Raw genomic sequence first — 19,291 nt, 5'->3', positions numbered from 1 at the left:
TGAATTGAAGGGCGGCTTTTGGCTGGCTAAGTTTTTTTTTTTACGATGCAGGGCTCATATAACAGTTTCTAAAGCGAACAAAAGTGGCAAAGAACTGCCTCTTTAGGAAGTGTCTGATTCACAGGAGCTCTTACTGTTGGTTGCGCTGAAACGCGAAGGCATCTGCCCTCTGCTTTTAAGTTATACTTGTTAGTGGTGATAAATCTGTTTTCAGTGAAATCACTAGTTTCTGATTTGATGATTTAGAGTTTGATGCTACGACAGCTTTGTGCTCCGGTCCGCTCTTCAGTCTGCGAAGAAACAGTACCAGCAGCCATGCCCACTGCTTTAGTCAAAGAGATTAGGCAGTCCCAACGGCCAGACCAGGCTATACCGAGACACGACTGCCAAAATGCGGCCACAGTGCTACAATAATCCTCGCTTACCGATCTACAAGTGTAGACGTGGAAGAAGTTCGCAAAGTTTGCCTGCGACGTCTGGAGCCCCACACAGCGGACCTCGATGAAAGTTGGGCTGCAAGCCAGAAATTATAAGGTTGCAAATGACTTCCGCAAGCAACCTGGATACATCAGTTTGTTGCGTCGGTTTTGCACTTTTCACAACGATATATACGAGGCCCAGGCTCCACCGCTAGAGCCCCTAGCCTCCCAAGTGCAGCTATGCAACCTTTTCAACCTGGGCGAGCCTTCTCAAAAGACTGAGCACTCGGCATCGATGCCACTTGTATGCTGCTCTGAATACCTTAGTTGCCTTCATTGTATGTTCATAGTGGGTTGCAATCGAAACGAAACCTCTGGAATTTATCGTGATGCGTTTTAGATTGCCACAAGCCTGTGCTTGACGCCGTGACTGACACGTTCCGTTAGGCTTGTCTGAGCACGGTACCTGATCATACCGCTGCCCCAAATGTCAAGTACATGAAACAAGTCAAAAAGTGCCTTCGCATGAAACAGTTGCACTGTCCATTGTCAGCTATACCTGAAAGCCAAAGCTGTTTGAATCATCCGTCAATGCCTCCATCATCACTTGTATTGGCAGCTTTTACATACTGCGATTTGGCGTGGTGCCTGGGTATGGATAAGCTGAAATATGCGATGTGGTCGTCGGCCTTGCTATTGCACGCTTTGTGACATGTCACACCAGCAGGCGTAGTGAATAACGCGCCGTTTGAAGGAATCCTTTGTAGCAAAGCTATGCACCTTCAGTTTAGGGTATGTCGCAGGACCCGTGATGAAAGAAGTCATAAAATTGAGTGTTTATTATAATCTATGTGTGATTCACGATGTTTTTAGCATATGGAGGTGATGTATTATTAATCGGAACGCTTAACCCCATAACTCTCACTTAATGCTTATTTTGTTGAGAACATGAAACTATATTAGATGTCTGTAAAGGGACACTAAAGGCAAATACGAAGTCGACATACCTTTCCAGAAACCTCGCAACGCTTATTTCGTGCCAAGAAAAAATTAGTTTATGAGAAAATTGTATCTGGAGGGTCCGAATACCTTTTTTCAAAATTCAAATCTCCCGCCACCCAAATGGGGGAGTGGTGACGTCGCATACGCCATCACCTCGCTTTGTTGCCGTCGGTGAGTAAAACGGCGCCCGACAGACGGTGGCACCGAGCCACAACAGTGCGGCCTATTCGTCAATGCAAATGCTTTTTGGTCAAGTAGCGTTCCCCGTTCGGGCATCTCACGACTTCAAAAAGAAATTTAATTCTCTGCTACTTGCAGTTAGTGCGAGTTTCGCGAGCCAGCAAAATCAGCGCAGCACTACGCGATCAGGAAAGTACCAAAACGTGAAAGCGAAGGCGGCGCAGAGTCGAGCGAAAACAAAACCTTTCGACCGCCAGCGTCGTTGTCAACGGTCATTTCAATGACTTCCTTTTTCTAAACATGAAATAGAACTGGAGAAGTAGCATTTTATTTCATCTTATATTACAATACGAGGATGCTTTTTTTTTAATCGAGCAGTCGAGTACTAGTGACATAATTTAACTGAGGAGAGCTTTCGTCATCGGGTAAGTGCTTGGATGTCCCACGGGAGTCTCTAAATCATGTCCTGCGTTTACCTCGATTTCTTGATTATTAAGGCTCTGGTCGCGATAATATTGACGCCATTTCATTTACTACCTTTGGAAGACGAAAGCTTGTGGCCTTGAAGAAATGAATGTTATCAAGAACACTGAAGCCTACAGCTATGTTGAATGTGGCAAGGTAGGCTGCTTGCTTTAGCACAAGGACATGACCAAGCACTCCCTTTATGTCAAAGGAGAAGTCAAAAGGTCTCAGGCATTAGATCCACTCTGGCTCAAACCTTGAGTCTGCCTTCAGCACATCGGACGTGTCGTCACAGTGTACCACTGTTGCATGACAGGTACAGCATATGCTTACAGCCACATTGGTAGGCTATTTTACGTGCTACCACCTCCTGCATTACAAAGCTATGCAATTTTGCTGCATGACGTATGCACATAGATGTGACCAGCTGCCATTTCCCTAAATGAGCGTAAAGTATCTTGTATTTTTATAGATCGCAGTAGTGCAAAAAATTTAAAGGCGTGTCTCTTATGAAGTAATGATGGGTGCACATTTTGTTTCAAGAGCCTTTTGGAAGATAGTGTTTCCTGTCAGACTTGGCTTGACCGGCACAGCATGCGCGTAAAAGAGTGCCTAATAGAATCGTAGAACAGGGAAAAATGTAGTTCGAAGAGAAATATTTCAAGGCATGGATTTCAGGTTAAGAAGGCAAACCTTGACTGCGAAACCTGTCACGAGGTCACATGACCCTCAGTTTGAGTATCTAGGTACCATATTTCGCTTTTCCAAAGCTTTGTTACTGTTCCTTTGAAAGGTCTTAGATCAGTACCGGTCACAATTTTAAATTTTACACTAAATGCACCCCCTGCAGAAACCACAGAAATCCTTGCATCCCGTAGTTTTTCGTCATGTCACAATGATGTTGCACCTGACTACTGGCAGTGCTGTACTGATTCATACAAAAGTACGTGGTAATACTCTAGATGCACAGGTTGGATTAGCCAAAAGAACTGTACAGCAATATTGCAGTGTGTGGGAGGGCAGTAAAAAGGCCAGAATAAAAGCTTCAGTCACGTCAAAAATACCAAAGCGCAAACAAAACTTTACCAGAAAAATCACTTACTTGCCTACGACGTCTAGCGCTAGAGGTAACAAGGCAACTATGCGTGGAAAACAGTGTGAACCTCTCGCCAGGTAGGTATTTGCACAAAACCTGGCCTACAAGTGGCAAAATGGGAACTGTAATATCGCAAAGCAAACCGTGCCTACCTGCAAGCCCAGACTGTGCCAACAAGCCTGGATGGGCTTGTTTGCACCGTCTACATTTCCGAAATTGAGTGCCTTTACACAAAAGACTGCTCCTCTGTTGGACAGCGGAAAATATGAAACAAGGAAAGAAGACGATGAGAATTCTTTTTCTCAATCAGACAGGCGATACACTACAGTAAAGTACAATTCAGTATGTATTGTTGCCAAAGGGAGCGTTGCCACACTTTATTGTGGACAAGCTGGCGAATTGTTCTGGCTAAGGGCGAACTATGACCCAGCATGCTTAAGCTCAAACCTTGCAGCAGTGTGCAACTTTTACTTTTTTTGTACGTTCCAGCCTTGGTAGACAACTGTCTCGCTGAAAGCTCGGCAGCACCTAAACCATGAGCCGTGTTTTAGGTACTGCTTAATAAATAATGACACCATGACGAAAGTGTTAATTTGCAGCACATTGTGTACTTATTTTAAATAAAAGAAGGTACATTGTTCTACAGCTCCTTAAACGAAACAGCAAGACTAGAGCTCTTTTTTCTTTCAAACTCGGTGTTTGCCCTGACAAAAAACAAGTGACACATCTTGCAGGTGCATACCGACCTTGTTCTCTTTACTAAATCTGGCAGAGATCTGGCGTAGGGACCATATATCCCGGCTGCTAGTGTTGCAATTGGTGGCATTACATTCAAAGCAGACAATGTAACAGTATGTATAAAATTTTTGGATACAGAAAGAAATAAATTTGTCCACAGATGTCAGCTTTGGAACCCAAATACCCGCTATATTTAATGATTCATCAATATAACATGGTTTCAAGACCTCTAAGTGACGACTTCTGCTTTTATATACTGTGAAATATTTTTTTTCGTTGAAAAGGAGAAGGTAGTGTTTGGCGACTTACCTTGATTCCTCTTTGTTAAAATCTATGAGAACAACATGCAATATTGTTCCAAATCACATGAGCGCTTGTTCGACGTGGCGTTACATGTACACTAGAAGATTGCAGTGATTAAAACAAAGCTGTATTGTTATGTGCAAAAAATTTCCATACGCATTAAGACAACTGGAAAATACAGCATCTTGCATGCTTTCCTCCTGGCATACCTTTGACTCAATCCACTGGAATACATCTTGGACTACAGAATCAAATCTTCCGCAACAAGAAAAAAGAGAAGGTTGTCGTGCTCTTTGTGAGAACCTATGGGAACATAATGCTACAATATTCTTCCAAATTACATGAGCACGTGTGCTATGGCCTTACATGCACACTTGCCAGAAAAGAAAACGTGCCCCAAGAAGCCATGAAGCCGCTATTTTTGATAATAATAATGCAACAAAGCTTTGTTTGTTTCTATACAGGAAGGAATGTTAGGTAAATATAAATTGTTCGTACTCTCGCCAACGGATTAGATGTTTTGAAGTATAATACTACGTAAAAGTGTGAAACAAAATTATCCTTGCTAACAGTGCACTACCGTTTTCTGCAGTGTTTAGAAATTTATGAGTTTTAAATTATAGACACGCTACACGGAGTGATTTTTTAACAAGGTGTTTTTATAGCCCCTGTTTCAGATAACATAAGAAGCCAACAAACATTGACACAAAGAACAATATAGGGGAAATTACTTGTGCTTAATAAATGAAATAAAGAAACGATGAATAATAGAAATGAGAGTGAATGAAAAAACAACTTGGCGCCGGTAGGGAACGATACCACAACCTTCCCATTTCGCGTGCGATGCTCTACCAATTCAGCTACCGCGGCGCCGTTTCCCCCTCTAGTTTCTTGGGTATTTATGTTTCCTAATAGAACCCTGGTAGTGTAAGCCAGTGCCACTACTCGCAGACCTTGGCGGCGGACGTGGAATGTCCTTTCTGCCGCAGGCGTCACGAGAACGTGATCTTTTTGGGGTGAAGGCGATTGGTCAATAAACCCACACATGATGTGGGAAGGTGGCGGTATCGTTGCTCACCTGCGGCAAGTTGTTTTTTCATCAACTTTCATTTCCATTATTTATCATTTCTTTATTTGATTTATTACGCACAAGTAATTTCGCCTATCTTGTACTTGGTGTCAGTGTTCGTTGGCTTCTTATGATATGACAAATAAAAATCGGGCCCCTCGATTAATCCCTCTTCTTCTCTTTCAGATAAGATAATTCTAGTTATTGAGCTGGATTACACAGACAGGGGTATAGTGCTTGCGCGAGAAATCAAATGCATATTCTACGAATTCACAAATCTAGCGCAAGTCGAAGCTACTCGTTTCTTTGTATGTGTTTATTAAGCCCATGCTGCAAACATGAATGGAGATTCCAGCAAGTAGTTAGCCCGCCTCGTCACAATGAGAATTAAGGAAAGTTCACTAAAACTTTTCAAGTATCAACTTTACGGCACATATTGCAATTTACGCATGCTAGTCGTGGGGTTCGCAAGGTGAACTCTCTGGAAAAAGGTTTCAGGATGACACCAGTTATGAGATAATCATTCTCAAAATATGTGACAAGATACACGCACATTTCTTTACTTTAGCGCTTAAATGGATAAATGGTTGTGTAATAAAAAAGATAGTGGAACAATATTGAACTTGGACCGCAACATTAACGCATAATATATGGAAAACCGTGATAATTTTATGTAGTGCGAAGTACATATGTCTTGCAGTCTCACCGGCTACAATTGCAATTTCTGCCAAAAAATAATTACCTAAAAAGGTAATACGTGAAATTTGTTGGATGAAGAATTTATGCTATTTGATTTCTACAGCAATTAATGAGTGTCGCTTCGAGTAATCTAGCTGAACGACTATGACTACGTAATCTGCCATATGCCATTTTTAACAATTCTATATGGCCGAAACGGAGCAGTCGGGAGAGCACTCATGAGCTTAGTGAAATCACGTTTATTGAGGCATAGAACAGGTTCGTCTGTTGGTTATAAGCAGCATACCAAAAATATAAGTTGACAACTATTGCTCAGCTTTATTGCGGCAGAGTAATATATTTTATTTCAACATATCAGTTTCATATGAATTATAAGCCATCCATAAAAACCATTTATTAATTACAGCTTGTCCCTATTTATTTGAAGCTTTTAGGTTATGACGCCTCCTTGCCACCTGTAAAAAGCAAAAAAAAAATTCATATTGAACATAGCTTTATTCTGTATAGTCAATGGTTTGGTAGTGGCTGTGTTGTACTTTTGCTATTTATCTTGCAGCAGTACTATTACCGTCAATTAGTGGTAACGTTTTTCTTTCAACATAGGGGTGTCGTACGTATTGAGAGAACCATGGGTACTAGCTTTGATGACAATCTTGCGTTAACGTGTGAAATGAGAAATTCATTTGATAGAAGACTCGTGAATATTTTATCGCGGAGAAATAATAATCACAGGATAAATTTCCAAGGGAAGTTTACCAATGCTGTATAAATTGCTTCCTAGTATATAAACACAAGTGATAACAACAGAACCTTCGCCGTGCTCGTCGAAGCATCCACCTGAAATTTGTCCGCATTTACTTATAATAAATTAGGGCACAAAGGCAATAACTGCTCCGAAAAGCCTTGGGAAGCAAGTGTCGCCAAAAGCACTGAAAGCTTGTAAAGATAATATCGTGGACTTTCTTGAGCCCGTGAATGCCGTATGCAATGTGACGAATTTAGGAAACTGTATTGTACAACAGTCAAATAGGATCATCAGGATTGATCCATTGGTTGTTGAGCAAGTCAATTATGCGATTATGACCCGAATATTCGGGAGAAAACATTCGCTCTCTCGTGCCTTAAAATTCACATTAAAAAAAAAGAACACATATTTCTAAAACTAAGTCAACATACCTAAAAATACGTCCAAAATAAGGACGGTGGTTTAGTACTGAGGTATGGACCGATTCATCCTTCGTGATTTCTTTCAAACGGCCAGGCTACGACGTGGTAATAGAGGAGAATTATGGTGGATCAATCTAGTTCAATGGCGTTTTTTCATTTTCATATACATTACGTACCTTTTTGTACAGGGCTACACCTAACTGTAATTTAAAGCGAAGCCTTCTTTGCGATTTTCCCTGCACATCTCTTGCTAAACCTGGCTACTTCCTGCTGCTGCTGCTGTCTCGCCGGATAGCTTACACGTAGCTGCGGAACGGTGCCCCTGTCAAGGAGCAATGGCTCCCACTACTTCACCTGCAGCAGTGGAAAGTACCGGGGGGAAGCCGGCCTGCGAGGGGGCTACGACGCTGAGAGCCGCGATGAGACGGGATTCATTGCGTTGCGCAGCCTGGCAACGGCGTGCACGTTCACATGTGCGCCTCCAAGCGGAGATCGCGTACCCCTACAGGACGGCGCAGAAAACCAGCTCGCCTTTTTCTGCCCCTCTAACGCTGCTTGTCATCAAAGGTGCATTGCATTGCAGAGCACTTCATTCGGATTATAATGGAACCGGATGAGAAGGTCCCCGTGAACACTGCTTCGTAATATCCGCCCTATACATATTCCAGTAGGACACGTTGAAACTGCTGCATTTTATATCGGCTGACCTTCCTAATGATATATTGCTGTTAGCTTTTGTAATTCCCAGGACGAAATGGAATTTAGGGGAGGAACTGGCTAAAAAACAAAACCAAATGAAACGCGGAGCCGTGCTAACTCTGACAACCACGGCTTCTTTATCGTGATCAGTAGAGGTACACTCACACATTTTTTTTTTTATTTGAGTCCGCAACCATCTGAATGTAGCCAGGGAGCAGAGAATATAACGCCTTAAGAAGTATTCAAACCAGGTTTGGAACTCATTAAGCAGGGCACTTTTTCCGCTCGGCCACTATTGTGGGCGCGGCTGAACTAGAGTAAATGACGAAGTCGAGAGTATGACAGAAGCCCGTCTGATCAAAATGATGCATACTTAGAACGGAGAGGTCAGGACACCGACCAAAATGATTTAAGATGAAGTATATACGAAAAAGTAAATATATATTTCATTTAAACCATTTTCGTCGGTATCCGGACCTCTCCCTTTTTAGAGTAAATGATGTAAGAAACTACACAAAACTCCATAAGTAGGCTGCGCTCGAAGCAATATTATTTTACTTTACCAACCATACTTTCGCAAATAAGGCATAGAGCCGCTTGCTGATGCAAGTAACAAAATTGGACGATAGGTGTAAGGCAAGTGATTTAGAAAACAACCACCCCATTTTAAGACTGACAATTTCAGATAGTTACACATAAGCAGCACCTAGCACCGGACTATATCGTTGAGCGTGATATGTAAAGTCCGCACCAATGTTGTGAGATATACCCGGCAGGAACAAGTTATAATTAATTGCTGCATTCTTTATCCCATTCTAGATCACCAGAAAGAAAATGAACTTATCAATAGCGAACACGGCAGTTTTCAGGAAGTACACCTCGCTGAAAATGATGAAACTTGCATGCACGAATGCGGTACGAATCTTCAATAGCAATGCCAGTTGAAATTCTACTCTGCTGTGTTTGATGTAGTTACGGAGCAACACCGTTTGTGCTGAGGCATTTCTAAATATTGATACGAAACAAGCCGCACCACAGCGGGGCTACATTTGGAACGATGACAAGGACAAACTGGTGCCAATTCTAGTTGATCAATACCTTGGTCGCTTTTGGAGTACCGCGTAAATATGCCTTGTGCATAATGTTGTACAAAATTTACACAATTTTACTGGCGCAGGCGCGCGTTTCCCGTAGCGGTCATGGGGTTTCACAGCGGTCGCACGCCGACAATCCAGCTTGGCTTCTGGTAAACGGAGCTGCGGCTGATACCTATGTCACAATTTCACATACTGCTCGTTCTGGTTTATTTTTCGGCATTCGCTACGGTGAGTGGGCCCTTCATAATAGTCTACGCAGTATTTTCACGAGCCTCTTCATTGATGAATTCCGAGGGTCCCTGATGGGCACACAGTTTTCCTAAGCACTGGATGGGGGAAGGGGGGGAGGTGGGCGTCTCAGTGGAGTGCACCGTAACATTACAACGCATCATTGTTAATTGTTCTGTGGCCACTAAAATGACATTTACATAAGGGCCCTATGCCCCTCTTCTTTGGCTATCCAACGGGTCGCTTCGATAATGTTCATGGAGGCAGAGTTTATTGACAGTTTAGAGGATAACTATGTGTCCAAGCCGTCGATTGCTTTACCTTCGAAGGAATTACGATACTTTCGCCGTCACTAATTGTTTTGCTAGCGTCGCTTGCGTGATGTTCGGCCAGAAAGTACTTTCATATTAGGCGCTTCACGGTTCTCTGTAAATTGTTAGTGGGTTAGCGCTCGCGTGTCTCAGTTTTGGTTCACCATCCTCGTCTGGTTGGGTCATGATTTTAAACCGTTCACACGCTTTCGAGAAATGAGGGTCATACCTTAGTGCGGGCGAGAAAAGAACGTATGACAAGTAGTTATTTGCCGTTATTAATTTTAGCAATAGCGACAAATACTAGGATATTTTTCAGTCAGCCACATTGCAACCTTTAGGTGCCGAGAGCTTTGCCAGTGCTGCGATCAAGCGAACAGCACCTACTGGTAGGCATTCATTTAGCTATAACTTTAGCTAAATTTAAAGCTAAAAGCTATATCTTTAGATATGCATGCTGCATATATTCACATCTACCTTGTAGTTGAACTCTTTGAAAAAAAGTTTCAGCAAAGCCTTTAGTGCGACTACAACAGCTGCTCGTAAAAGTTCTATGCGTGCTTTCATACTGTCCTCAACGAACTTTATTTTTGATGGAGTGTATATTTTAGGAAATTATGGACATCTTGGAAGTGATGCCTTCAGATGAGTGGGATAGAAGTGAGACTACAAATACTTGAGCTAGTTATTGACTAACTGAAAGTTTCTAAAGCATAATTTCTTGAGTTATATGCGTTACATCAAACACTTTCGATGTTTGCGTCGCTGCCTGATAGCACCGAAGGTGTTAGCAACTTTATACTTGTAGATAATTGTCCGATGTTACGGGCTATATATTCTGACAGTTCAGTGAAGTTTGTCGGGGTAACTCTGCGCTTTGGAGGGGGGGGGGAGGGCAGGAGTCATTGAATATTTTTTTTTTTTTTTGCGCGCGCTAGATGTTCTCCATATTTGTTTTTTCCGGTCTCCTCTAGGAATTCACGAACGCATGTTATTTAGATTTTTCTTACATATAAAACATTTTTACGCCAATGCACGACAAAACTTAAACCATTCTGGCGTTCCAGTGATTTATATGCGTAATTCAAAGCCCACGTAAGCAGCTTGCGTAATGTCATGGCTTAACTCAAATTTCGAGATAAAAGGGGGTATTTATAGCCATTCTGTGTGCAAAGCTTCGGAATAGTCACCTACTAAGTAGGAGTTTCGCCAAAAATTTCTTGGTGACGTGTTGGAGGGTCGTTATTAGCAAAGTCTATCATAGTCGTACTAGAACAGTTGAAGCTGCTGAGTTCACTCTTCCTGAAAACCGCAGCAATGAGAAGCAAAATGTGTTGAGAAAGTTTACTATTACATGCCGAAATTTTTTATATAGTTACTGAAACCCTGATTTATCCTTATTTTTCAAGCGTTAAACGATGTTTACAGAAGGTTTCCCCAGGGTGTTTGGGCAATTAAAAAAGCACATTGTTTAAATTGCTCCATAAATAGCTCCATAAGAATCTAGAGTGCAAATACGCTGGACAGAAATTTTAATATGCAGGCGAAGATCGAAGTATATGATTCACTTAAGGGCTGCCCCGGTAAAATACGTATGCAAGAACTACGGAGCAATAGAAGAACGTTTCCATATCAGCGCAGTATTTGCCCCATTTTGCTAAAATAAACATATCTGTCATCGAGAACAAATTTAAATAATACCGGGAGAACAATATGGGAGCTTGGTATGCGAACTTAAAAGAGCGAGAATAATTAAGAGCATTTGTAAAAATTTGCTTCTTGAAGTACTCGAAAGTGTTGTATCCCCACTATCTGCTGTGTATCCTATAGTCCAGAATGAACTATTCCTCTCACCAAGTGAACATATTTTGAAAATAGACGGTATGTTAGGTCTATTGTTTGAGCAAACTATAATGTTTCTGGCTTCTGTGTGCACTCTGTAAATTTTGACTGTATTATCGTTTTCTTCATACATAGATGCATTACATAAAGTCAGTGGTAGCTTTCTCCATTGTTTTCTATGAACAACGCAGTGACCTTTATTTGTACTAGCGGAAAATCAGGCACAGGTTATGCGCGATTCGCGAGTAAAATTAGAAGCATGTGAATTATTCACCACATTGGCAGTAACACTCCCGAGCATTTCAGCCTGTCTTGAGAATGGCGCAAACCGAAAATAACTGCAATCGCCACCACTGTGAAAACTAATGAGAATGACGGCAATAACATGGCCACAGTACCGTCGAAGCTATTGTATGTGAATAAATGACATTGGTTGAAAAAGTTTTTTGCATCAAGTGGTTCAAAACCTGATGTGCCAATATCCGTTCTATTTCCGATTGTCCGTTGTCAAATGAGGGCCAAAGCAAGTTGCCTTCGTTTAACCGAAGAAGTGGACGATTGCATGTGTTATGTGTGCCGAGATTTCTACATATCTCGCCTAAATATCAGCACGCGAAAAATTTATTGAGTCATCGCTTTCTCATCTTTAGGCGTTTCAGGTGCAGTTGGTTTCTGAACTATTACCTTTGTCATTATCCTATTTATCCTATTACTTGTGATAGAATGGGAAACTTTGAAGCATGTGGCCCAATTGCGTTACTTGCAGTAGATACCGTACTTCAGCGCTCCGCAACGTTTAAAAAGGCCGACAACCAATTTTCAGGACACCGATTTCTTTCTAATGCAATGAAAAGCCTGTCGGTCAGAATGTCTAATTATGAAGTTGTAACGCACCAAGCGCTATGTATTCTTTTTTATCAGAGTTTTTAATTTGCATTGAGAATGTATTGGTGCACGGGAAGCATGTTGAAAACAGCGAGAAGTAAGCGCGATAGCGATTATCCGCCGGGATTAGTGGGAGGCAGACGACAAGTGGTGGCCGTTACTGTGAGCAAGTATTACTTTATCAACCACGATAAAACAGCGATTCATGTTTTACAAAGTCTTAAACTATTTCTGCGATAATATCTCTGTGTTTTCGTAATTTCCTGTCGAACAGCTTTGGTATTTAACCAGTCAAAACGAAAACAATCGAATCGAAAACGGAACGACGCTTATAAATGGGATACGCAGTTCTGTTGCTGTAGCGACGCAGGCACTTTTTATTTCCAAAGCCTAGAATAAAGCGCATGTGTCTAATAATATAGGAACTAAAATTTTCAGCAATAATTATGTTGCACTAAATAACAGCCAACTTATGTACAGTAATCTCATTGAGAACATGAAGTACAGTTACTCGTTTTTGAGATTTTCTTCGCCGATTAGAAAATATAATTCTTACTTAGATCGCAAACAGCGTGCTAGGTTAAATCACTATTAATCTCACAACACATACTGACCAGCTGTCAGTCCCTTTAAGTGTGCTTTACGAATGACGATAATGGTATCCTGCATTCCTGCGAACTGTGAACGGTGTCGAGGTGGAATTTACCGAAAATTGGAAAAGTATAATAGGCGATAAGCACGCGAAAGTAAGTCTGCGGGTCAAAAATAGCATTTGAAAAAAACAATTCACTGGCGAAACGTTAGAAGGCGTTATACGAACGGTATTTCCGACAATTATCTTTTTAAGGAGAGAATGGGCAAAAGTCAGTGGAGGAAGAGGGGGGCATTATCGATGCAGTACATGAGAAAGTTTGACGTCTCTTCTCGAATTATGAAAATTGGGAATAAATGCGTTCTGCTCTCTTTCCCTCTTTTTTATGCGTTAAGCGGGGTGGCAGCGCTATCCTCGCCCAACTGAATAGTTGTCACCTAGTACAAATCTCGTGGAAAAAGCGGTAGATTATAAGTGAATTAACGCCAAAATTGTTAAACATATGGGTTCCTTACGGCGCTTGAAGTACATCGCAATGTAAGAGTTTCAGAGCGCTAATATACCTAAATAGTTGCGCAAGATTTATGTAGCTTCACAGGAAAAAGTATAATAGAAAGCGAAATAAGACTTGTTGAAAACATAAGAACTCCTGGGCTGATATGTTACCGAAGTAATTGTTTATGGGCGACGTATGGCTTTTGACGAAAATTCTTAATCCAGTGATTAAAGCGGTTATATGCCTGCAACGCCATTTATACGTGCATTTTAACTATAGAGACTGGAAATGCTTTAAGACTACTTCCATGGAAACAGCGTAGCTTGAAATTGCGCTGTGAATACGCGAGGCCGCACGAGTCTCCTGTTCATTTTTTTTTTGTCTATTTCAGTACACCATCTCAACAAAATGCCTATCTTTGGATAGAAACGTGAAACAAAGCTCAGACGAGAAATCTGGCCAGCTGGCGCTTGAAGGAAACAGCGTTAGAGACCTGCATCCACTAGGGCCTTCTGTCGATGGCTGGAGGTCGTAGAATAGATGCCATAATTCTGAGATTGCTTTTTTGGTATTTTCGTGATTTCCCTCCACAAAGCTGTCAGAATTTTTGAAGCGTCGCGATAATGTAGTTCACTACAAAATTTTGCCGAAACAACAGTATATGTCCTCTCCAAAACAAATTCCTTCATGTAGCTGTCATAGATAGCCTGTTTCACATAATTATGGTTATACCGACAAAGAGTTTGTGTTGCGTATCTACAGTGTTGCTATGCCCTTTGTGTCCATCAACAACTTCCTTCGTCGAATTCAATGGAACTACCAAAGTATTTCTTCGTTATAAGATTGGTAGAACCGGCAAACATCAAATAAATGTTTAGACGCAACCCTGTAACCCAAATTGCAATGGGCAAATTCAACTTTCGTGCCTAAGTGGAGTTCATAATTGGCATATTTCTTGCAACTAGATGCCCAGCTGTATTTATTAACGATTCAATATTGTCAAATCTATAGATAAAACATGAAAATAGATGGCCTGCTTTCTCAAGTCTGACATTTTAGTTTCGAAAAGTAGTGGGTCATCCCAACAACGCACCGTATGTGTACCCCAAATTTTAAGGTTAATCACCAAAAATAACTTACCTTTTCCATGCTGGGAGGCAGGTACGATTGTATATATTGTACTTTTTGTACCCACACAGCTTATCATAGGCCTTATCACAAGTGGGATTTTCTTTCTCAACACGATCGTCCCAAACAAACATATCACATAAGGTCTGGTCTAGAAGAAATCGAAATTTGCGTTTTTAACGAACAAATGGCAAGCTTTCGCCATAAAGGCATTTTAGGTAGCTTTAGGGTATCGCATGTTCCCTTTATCAGATGAGCAAACAGGTGATGTTTAGAGGAACATCAGTCTGAGTGTGACCACACTAGAAAAACACTTTGTCATTGAAGGGGGTATTTGGTTGTTGGCAAGTGTTGCGTCGCTGCTGTCGGCTTCAACGCGCAGTGCACGCCGACGCAAAAGAGAACGAAGGGAAGCTCGTGTTCTGTATGCATATTGAATCAGCTTCTCAATGATACGCGGTACGCCGGCGCCGCTCCGACGCCTCCCAATAAATGCAGCCACGGGAGAAATTAGCGTGTATCTGCACATATAGGTGACCTTAGATCTTAATTAACAAGGCTGTTTTAAACCGTTACTACGGAGACATCCCGTAAGTGACAATTCTATCGTTACCAGCCCTCTACAAGAAGAAACCCATCGTGGTTTGCTTCTTGCAGCTGGAGCTGTATTTTATCAATGTTCGCCTTACGCACCTGCTGGGTTTGACGGAGCCCGATGACGGGCCACATGGCCGGCTCGATATTTATTCTTAGTGAACAAGTACGTATGGGTGTACCATTAGGCCACCAGCGCAAGAATATCGCGCGCCGAAAGCATCATCCCACGACGAAAAAAACTCTCATCGCCACTGTATTTTATCGTCGCCTACACCGATGAGCTAAAAGAAAAAGCAGTTTTTATTTAAAATCCTTGGTGTGCACTGGCTTAGGATGGCCAAACATAAACACAGATCCACTGCCAACACAGACTCTATAAAGTATTCTACTTTGTTACAGGGCCTGTAGTACGACCGGGACACCGAAATACACATTAAACAAACACTTAGCGCTAAGTTTCAACAAATGGTTCTTTTACAGTTTTCGCAGCAGCACTTATAGGTCATAGAACACCGGGGAAGGCATGTGCAGATACCTCTGTTGCCAGAATGATTGTTAGAAAGCTTAGGTTACTGATATTACGGTATGTTACTGATGTTAGGTTACGATGGCGTACTGACCCATGTGTCACTAAACAATCAAGTTTATCCCCGATAATTTAGCTGGAATATCGTTGTTTGTGTTGAAAAGATACCCTTCGAACAATTGGAGTGGTTACAAAGGTGTCTGCGTGTGCTTTCCCCGGTTTTGTATACGCTTACAGAGCAATGCGCGTGTGCCCGGCTGCATTTAGAGGAGTACAGTAACCTGACGAGAACCGTAAATAAGCCTGTTGTTTTGTGCTATGTTCTTGTGTAGTCTGCCTTTCCGTGTCCCTGTCTTTGTGCGAGCGCTACAGCAATGTAGATAAGTCGATAAATTGCAGTAATAATTCGCCTAATAATACAATTAACAACCATGGTGTCATGCCCACAAACGCAAGCGTTAACAATTATCACTCGTTGTCACAACTCTGTCGTGATTAAAAGCGCCTGCAGCGGCCAGCCAACGCATCGCGCAGCTTCGGGCTTCTCAGCATTTCCGAAACTTCAGAGCACGGGACCTCCAACACTGCGCGCGAGGTAGATGGCGCGCTATTCGCCACCAGCCCTTAGGCTGTGCTTTCTTTTAACCCGGTGCGCATTACGTCCAAGATACAGCGTAGGGGCAGCGCATGCGCCAGTTGCGCGGGTAGCCACGCACAGCCGGAACCACGCTAGAAGAGTACAAGGTTGTTTTCCTCCCCTACTACGCGCATAAAACAGTGAATTCCAACATTGAGCTCCCGGAAACGGTCCCGCATCAAGCTACCATCCTCCCTGGCTCAACCGCACATAATTTACCTCGCATCTACACAATACCGCACGCGCACCGCTACCTCATCGCATTGAGGTAATATGCAGAACATCACCGTGACAGCCCCGACGACAGTGAAAATGTGCGTTGAGTGTTCATATGAACGGGTCTCACCAGAAAAGTTGGTTTCATTAAAATTTAACGGCCGATAAGTTTCGCATATGATTACCTACACTCAAAGCTGCGGCAAAATTTTTTAAAATAAACTTTAGTTCTTAGTCTTACTTAATTGACATTATTAGAGACAACGTATGAGCGCCTCACCTGGAAACTTCTATGCAAAAACGCCATTCTCGCTGAACTCACAGCGTTTTATAAAACCTGTACACTATGTCTACGGCAAACTCTGAATAAATCTCGCTGAACTCGATTTCACAGAAGATCTGTACAAAAGCAGTTCATTCTGGTTCCATATCAACTCTGTCATTTTCCCGCGAGAGCATAAGCATTGTCTCTATATTCGTACAGACAAGTGTATTATGAGCTATAACACGGTGACCAAGGCGCCCCAGCACGGTGCTTAAAGAATACACTAAAAATTTGTTTTATATATACCATTTCGCAAATAAAACTGTCCTATCGTAACACCGGCTTGTAGTATTCGGCGTTCTACAACCACGGCCACAATGTTTCATCTCATTTAGAACGCGACTGTATATGCAATCAATTAGAATCTTTATGTCGCATAATATCTTACCGATAGTCATAATGGCGCAGTGTTCTGTGGGCTCCCAGAATATCAGTTCGTAGGTATAGTCTCGGAAAACTAGAAAAAAATTATTGTAAATATTATTACACTTTCTGCCTTCAGCTAGTGGAGCAAAGCTAGGCATAAATTACAATATTTCAGTAATGATCTCGTACGGGTGTGTCAAACTACTGCCAATGACTTTTACTTTTATAACGGTAGCAACTTACTGGCCTTAGGTACGCACGCATGCTATAAATAAATGAAGTATTTACATAAACGAAAGAAGGGAAACCGAGTGGCTGGAGTTTTGTTAATCGTGACCATATAAGGCCCAAAAAAAAACAAGCCAATAAAAGGATCGGTGAAATTAACTGGGACTGAAATTGAAAATTAAATAATACTGAAAAACAATGGGGAAAGGAAAGTGGACCAAAAGGTAATGTGTCACTGGGGCGAGCCGAAGAAACAATCTTCGCATTACGCGTGGGTTGCACTGCAATTTCAGCAGCTGCGACGGCTATCGCTCCATCCACCAACTTAGATGTATATCTTTGCTAGGTCTTGAAAAGGCCTTGCGTTAGCCAGCACCATTCAGAGCAATGGGGGGCGGGTGTTGAACAATCTTTTTTGCCCGATGGCGCCACGTAAGACATCAACTTAGTAGAGCAGGCACGTGGATAAAAGCATCTTGCAGGCTACTTCAAAAGTGAGAAGAAAACTTTGCATATGCCAAGGTATGATGTATGCTTCGAAGGACAAGCAGGGGAATGTCACCAGAAATTTTGATGATATAATAAAACCGGATGAACAATTCCATACTGACCTGTAAGGTACTCAGAGCAGCCACGCTGCTTAATTCGAAGTAGTGATGAACATTGCACAGAGGCTCCTTCTATAACTATCGATGGAGCTAGAAGCTAGATGGAGCACGTCGGCTGGCCTCCTGTCAACATGAGGCTAAGTCCGTTCCTGTTCTTCATGCAGTTCCTTCTTGGCTGTACAGTGACGGTCGGCGCATTACAAGATGGAGCACAGCCGTTTATCATCGCTACCGGCCCTGCTCAAAATTACGCACATGACTGGCAGCACTACAACGACACCTGGGCGTCATCGCGCCGTGGACTATCGACTTCACCCGCAGCTATAAAGAGCCCGCCTTGGTCACGACAGTTCAGTGGGCACGTCGGCTGGCCTCCTGTCAACATGAGGCTAAATCCGTTCCTGTTCTTCATGCAGGTTAGTAACGAAGCTTGTACTGTGAAATCGGACAACCCGTGCTTTTTCCAGCTGACGTGCCCACACTGTTTTTCCATTCTCTGTTTGAATGTTCGAAATGTACTGTCGCTACTGATAAGTGGGGACGTGGAACCGAATCCTGGTCCCACGGTAGACCAACAACTCACTGAGTTACTTAAAGGGCAAAAAAGCATCCAAAACAGACTCGACGAAATTGAATCCAAGCTTAATATTGTTGAGGCAGCCACATTAGCTATCACAGAAGTTAAAACTGAGGTGCTTAGGCTTGAAGGGACTATTCGAGCTATGGAAAGTAAGCTGATAGAACTAGAAGACCGATCCAGGAGAAATAACATTATTGTGTTCGGTGTAAGAGCAAGATGATGAAACGACAGATGATTTGACTGAAAAAGTGGTTAACGGTGTTTTTAGCGAGACCCTAGACGTGACTGTTTCTTCGGTCGAACGGATTCACAGGATAGGCCGCAAGCAACTCAACAAACGCCGTCCCGTGATAATAAAACTGATGGACCACCGTGAAAAGATGGCCATTTTGAAAAATTGTCGCAGGCTGAAAGGGAAAGAGGTCTCGATTTCGGAAGATTTCTCAGCCCCAACCAGACTGAAACGTCAGAAACCCTGGAAGAGCACCTCAAAATTAAGAAAAGCAGGCGGAAAAACCCAGTTGGTCTACGACAACATTAAAGTTAATGACGAACTGTTCGAATGGGATGCTACAGAAAATAAAAGCGTTCCTGTTAGAAAGCCTGACGTCAGTAAGAAGCAATGACCTGAAACTGGCAATAAACAACCATTTTGTTGCCTGAACCTTAATGCTCGTAGCATTATGAATAAGTCCGAAGAAACAGAAAGCATCATTCTGGCGTAAAAACCAAATTTAATAATAATAACCGAGACTTGGCTGCACAGTGAAATCAGCCACGATGAGGTAACGC

The 19,291-nt window shown here is 42.3% G+C and overlaps 1 protein-coding gene across 1 annotated transcript in view; it reads right to left on the bottom strand.

The window, feature by feature from the left end:
* Positions 1–6,219: 6,219 nt before the first annotated feature.
* The window catches only part of LOC126534376 (uncharacterized), a 53,544-nt gene continuing 40,472 nt past the window's right edge, over positions 6,220–19,291 (bottom strand). Inside the window, exons 4-5 of the mRNA XM_055072126.2 lie at positions 14,429–14,567; positions 6,220–6,426 (exon numbers count right to left, since the gene is read on the bottom strand). Coding sequence (XP_054928101.2) covers positions 6,402–6,426; positions 14,429–14,567 — 164 coding nt within the window. The 3' untranslated portion in view covers positions 6,220–6,401. The remainder of the gene's footprint in view (positions 6,427–14,428; positions 14,568–19,291) is intronic.

This window comes from Dermacentor andersoni, chromosome 7 (genome assembly GCF_023375885.2).
Source record: "Dermacentor andersoni chromosome 7, qqDerAnde1_hic_scaffold, whole genome shotgun sequence".
NCBI lineage: Eukaryota > Metazoa > Arthropoda > Arachnida > Ixodida > Ixodidae > Dermacentor > Dermacentor andersoni.
The sequence above is the reverse complement of the archived record's forward strand: the minus strand, read 5'-3'. Positions and strand labels throughout refer to the sequence as shown.